This window comes from Vigna unguiculata, chromosome 3 (genome assembly GCF_037176805.1).
Source record: "Vigna unguiculata cultivar grain cowpea cultivar isolate G323 ecotype 2 chromosome 3, ASM3717680v1, whole genome shotgun sequence".
NCBI classification, from domain to species: domain Eukaryota; kingdom Viridiplantae; phylum Streptophyta; class Magnoliopsida; order Fabales; family Fabaceae; genus Vigna; species Vigna unguiculata.
In genome coordinates, this window is record NC_140794.1 from 45,239,234 (window position 1) to 45,244,797 (window position 5,564).

A 5,564-nucleotide genomic window follows, 5' to 3' on the forward strand; every position below is an offset into this window, starting at 1 on the left:
GCTAATACTAAAGACAACCAATTGTTAACAGTGCATAACTTGCTGTGAAGAGTACCTATCTTTGCTAATACAATGCATACCCTATTATGGTCAAAAATCAAATTCTTATTCACTGATCAGTGACAGAGGTATTTTTAGCAACAGGAATCATAACTGGATGATGTCATAATGTTGGCAGGAATAAACAAATCTGATTGAACACCCTCTTCCCCATCCACAGCAGGAATCTGATTGAGATCAAAACTCAGAACCTTGGAACAATTCTCAGCAATTTCCATGTTTGAATAAGTTGTTGCCTGAGCCATGCTGGTCCAATCAGATCTTTTGTGGTCCCCAATGGCTTGACCAGTTGAGAAAGTCTTGTTCAAAACTCCACACTCATACCCTCTCGTGCCTTCCACAGTTCCTGCTCCTGTTTTCTCCCCTTGTATGTCCTCTTTTGTGGCTGATACACCATCTGACCGAGACTGAATGTTCTTGGAATTTTCAAGGCTGCATAGATGATCTTTCAAAGATTGGTGACATGGGAAAGTTGTATTGCATTTTCTGCATATAGAGAACTTGTTCTTCCCTTCCCCAGTTGATGCTAATTCTGTTAATTTCAGCTTCTTTCTATTTCTCTTCTTGATCTTCACGTCATCAGAATTCCCCAAAATTGGTTGTAACAGCGCCTCTTCACACCCCTTCCTCTTGTTGAATGGATGTTCTTGAATCTGATCTTCCACGCACTTCGGTCTCCCTCTGGCCAGCAACAAGAGCTCACACGCAGCCTCTTCCATACGTGGATCAATCTCATCATCACCTTCTTCCAAACCAGAATCTGATTTGCTGCAAGAAGAGCTTTTGCGGCCCCTCTTGGCCGTCACAGACCAACTCCTGAGAACCCCAGAGAGATCAGCAGCCAAATCATCAGAAAGCGTTGAGGAAGAAGTGGAATTGGAGGACGCACCAACGATCAAAGCGTTGCTCTGAATTCCCCTCTTCGCCTTCTCAGTGTGAGACCTCATGTGCCCAAACAAGGACTTCCTGGAAGAAAAGACCTTTCCACAAACGGAACATGTGGGGTTGCCATCCACCATCCCCCATTTCGCTGCCTTGGATTTTGCAGCATCACCGGTGCTTTGCTTCTCCCCATGAACACGTTTTCTCGAGAGGTTGTGGATTCTCATGTGCCCACCAAGAGCTTTACCTGAACTGAAACCTTTGTTGCAGATATCGCACGTGAAAGAACGAATCTCATTGCAGTTAACACCTCCTCCATTGCCCTCTAACCCTTCTCCTTCCCCACGAACATACCCTCGATTTTCCCTCTCTTGGTCTTCTCCTTCCATGGAGCCAAAAAACGGGTTTTTCGTGTGATCAACGAACAGAGACAGAGAGAGAGTGGTATCACTTGCACCAGATAGAGAGATTGAGGAAAATGACACCAAAGGGTACAATTTACAACACCTGATGAAGCCAAAAATTGAGATAACGACCAGGTCAGATTAAAGATTTGGTAGCTTAGCAACCAAGAAAATCATCTCTCCATCTCTGGATACACACACTATACGAGTTTCTTCCATGGTTTTATTAAAACGCAAAGAAAACAGCATACATTGCAGGGTTTTACGATCTGAAGAAGAAGATGAGGAAAAAAAAAAGAGAGTAAGGAAGAAGGAGCTACCTCAGAAATTGAGAACAAAACAACGTACTACGTAGCTGTGGTGTGGGTTTTGACGAGTCTTGCAATAGGGAGAGTCCCTTTTTTAACCTGTTTGTGGAAGAATGGAAGTGTCACGTTTTGAAGAGCTTTTCAGCTGGTCTTTGGAAATGCCCTTTGTGTCCCACTTCACACTAATGCATTTAAACCCCCAAAATTATGTGCCTTTCATTCACATTAATTTCTCTAATATATTCCTAACTAACTTATATCTTTTCTTATCTTTTCTTTTCCCACAAACAAAAACTGTTACCCGAATTATCTTTTAAAGATATCAATCTTTTCCGTACATTAAAGCTTTTCCTTCTTTAACTTTCTTACCCTAACACGGGTTACAATTTTTAAATTAATCAATCTTTAAATCCCGATAAAAATAATTCATTTATTTAGATAATTTTGGTGAAATTATTTAAATAATTAGTTATATATTTGTTTATAGTTCAAAAAGTAAAATCTTAAATTGCCGTCACTTTTTTTATGTGTGCGTGGAAAGTTTCTTAAATTAAGAAAAGTATTTAAATGTAATAATATATTTAAATAATTATCTATACAGTAATCAAATACTTAATAAATATTTGCTTTTTTTTTTGCTATTAAATTTATTATAATAAATTTAAATCATGTATTTACTGTAAAAGAAGTATCGTAGGATTAAGATAGATTAGATACAAACAATGTTTTTAAACAAGGGTTAGACTCTATCTATTGTATTTCCACAAATATCTTATTTCTTACTCTTCTTAATTAGTTAATTGATTGGTTATTATTCTAGCAAAAAAATTAGTGTCTTCCACCGAGGACAAAATTTAAAAAACTGACCTAGTGTGAAATAAAAAGCACTAAGGTTCAAAAATAGTCCCCAACCTTGGGAGTTAATATTTAACTTATAGACAAAGTAGTTAAAAAAATAATTAATTGACAAAATATCTTTTCTCTTCTCTACAATAATATCTTTCAATAAAATATTAGCCATAGAACGATGAATTTGGGTCTAATTTCTGGACCCATACACTCCAGGTCGGCTTTGGGATGTTTTATCCATTTCCAAGAATCAAGTCGCACATCGGATTACTAAGATAATACAAGCCTCCTAGCCTTGAGCTGCGGTGTATGAGGATGTTTCCTGATCATGTTATTGTGGTTTCTAGGTTAAATTGTGAGCTCTATTAGAATTGAAGGAGAGTTTATACTCTTTTTGGTTGTATGCATTGTCTCACATGTAAGAGAAACTAATTTCATTGTGTTTAGGTTATAAACATGTTAGAATTATAAATTGTATGGTTGTATTGTGATTGGTTGTGGTTTCTGAGATGTAAAATGATATATGATAGGTGAAAGCTATGGAATCTAAGATTTTTAATTTTGTTTGTCTATAAATATTGATGTTTAGTATTGCAATTGAGGTCAATTGATATTGATTTTTGTGATAATCTTGAGTTTTTTATGTGTTTGGCATCTATAAAAGTTCTTTGGTTGTCAAGACTAGTTTAAAAATACAAAATTATGTAGACAAACAATTAGACATTGTATAGTTTTGGTTGTATAGTTTTTTTTTTTTTTTTGAAAACTCTTAGATTTCTGTGTATAATAATTGTATTTGAGATTATCTCATGAATGACTGTAATATAAGATATATAAGATGTACATCTTAGTATTTCATACTTTGATTTCCATCATCTATGAAATGTTATGTTTTATTTACTAGTTTAAACTCTTAAATGAAATGTTACAATTTATGGTTCAACTAGAAAAAAAAAATTTAATTGGTTTTGGAAGGTGTAAAAAATTAAGAAAGGTACATGTAATTTTTTCTTTCAAACATATATTCATGTACAATCAAATCTCATTCCTACCTTTGACTAAATAACAGCTAATAAACCACAGACTTTTTTAACTACTCACGCACTTTTTTCAAAAATTAAAAAAAAAATCTTCAATATTCTTTTCTTAACTTCAAGTTTCAATTACCATCACGCAAAGATTGATTTGTGGTTAAATATGACAAATCCTAAGAAATATATATACAAATAAGAGTTAAGATTGCTCCAAAATTAAACTAAAAACTGATTTTTATTTTGAAAAAACTGATTTGAATATATAAAATATCAGTTTAGTTTTAAAAACTAGATGAATTCGCTACAAAAATAATTGATGTAATTAAATCTATTTAAGTAATTATGCAACTCACGTATTTATATTTTATTACTTTTAAAGTTTAATTTTATTTTAAAATAGTTGAATCCATAATCTTATGAAAACTATTCATAGATTATTTTTCAAACATTTCTCAAAGTTTTGGCCCATTTAAAGAAAAGTTTAAGGGCTTCTCAGTGCACCTCTAAACACTTCTCTTGTATTCAAAAGAAAATTAAATTCCCATTTCGCCTTTTAGTTATAAATAAATACATTCTCACATGTTTGTAATTGACCCACCCTCAATTTTGTTTTATGTACTTTATTTTCTTTTTTTAAGATTTTGTCTGTTACGGATCTCAATATTTAATATTATATTTTTTTCATGTACCAATGTCGATATCTAATATTATATTTTTTTATTTACAAATGTCGACATTAGTATATATATATATATATATATATATATATATATATTAAAAAATGTTATATACATATATATATATATAATATATTTAATAAATAATATTTTGAGACAAAATAAATTACAAAATTTAATCTTTTAACAAAAGAAATAAAAAAAAGAAAAATAATAAAACATATATAATTTTTTCATTTTTTTATTTGTGTTTTTATATTTATTTTTTATTTTTTTAAAATTTGTTAAAAATTTTATTTGTTAACATTTTAATATAATAAAAACTATAAAATTTTTAAATTAATATAAATTAAAATTTTAAATGATTTAACGTATGTGAATCTGAAATGGAAATCTGGTTAATGTTTTTCTTTAAATGATTTTAGTAAGAAATTGGATGTCTGACATCCTCCGTGAAAAATAAAAAAATTAATGGATATCAATATCCGTAAAACAAAATTAAACACCGGAAGTTGACATCCATAGATAAAAAATATATATTAAATGTCAGAAAAAATTAAAAAACAATAAAATATTAGATGTTGATATTCATAGAACAAAATAAGGTACCAGATGTCGACATTCAGAAGAGAAAAAAATTTGGAAGTGAGATTAGAGAGGGAGAGAATGTTGTTACTTTTAATTGAGGGACAAAATGGGAATCTAAAAAATTTTTGGGATACAAAAAAAGTGTTTGAAAGTGCATGAAGAAGCTCCTAAATCTCTATTATATTTTTCTTGTTTTATTTATTTGTTTGTTGGAGTTATATTGAAATAATAATAATAATAATAATAATAATAATAATAATAATAATAATAATAATAATAATAATAATAATAATAATAATAATAGACATATTCGTTGTTGCTTTAGTTGTTTATGGCCAACTAGTGACACTAATATGATAAAATATGTAACTTTTCTTCAGTTGGAGATACTAACGTTGTTGGTATGTTTGTTGATTGTTTGTATAAGTTTATCTAATTTACATGTTTAAATTGGCGTTTTTCAGTATTAATTTTATTAATTTCCCTCTATTTCTTTTAATGGTTGCTATAGACCAATGGTTAGAAGAATTATGATTAAATTAACCCATTCATAAAAAAATGTTCAAAATATTATATTTATATATTTTTATTAAATTACTTAACATAACGAAATAAATACTTAACACAAACAATATATTTTATATATTTTAAAAAACTGTAAATGTTCTTACTAATATTTTTCATCAATCTAATATCTTGATCTTTTGGAATTTTGATTCCTGAGTGGTGTTCTACTAAAATTTTAATTTATTTTTTCTTTTC

At 29.9% G+C, this 5,564-nt stretch overlaps 1 protein-coding gene across 1 annotated transcript in view; it reads right to left on the reverse strand.

Moving 5' to 3' along the window:
- The window catches only part of LOC114179406 (zinc finger protein ZAT9-like), a 2,084-nt gene extending 227 nt beyond the window's left edge, over positions 1 to 1,857 (reverse strand). Inside the window, exons 1-2 of the mRNA XM_028065742.2 lie at positions 1,667 to 1,857; positions 1 to 1,449 (exon numbers count right to left, since the gene is read on the reverse strand). The exon at positions 1 to 1,449 is cut by the window's left edge and continues 227 nt beyond it. Of these exons, the coding sequence (XP_027921543.2) occupies positions 135 to 1,331 (1,197 nt within the window). The 5' untranslated portion in view covers positions 1,332 to 1,449; positions 1,667 to 1,857 and the 3' untranslated portion in view covers positions 1 to 134. The remainder of the gene's footprint in view (positions 1,450 to 1,666) is intronic.
- Positions 1,858 to 5,564: the final 3,707 nt, after the last annotated feature.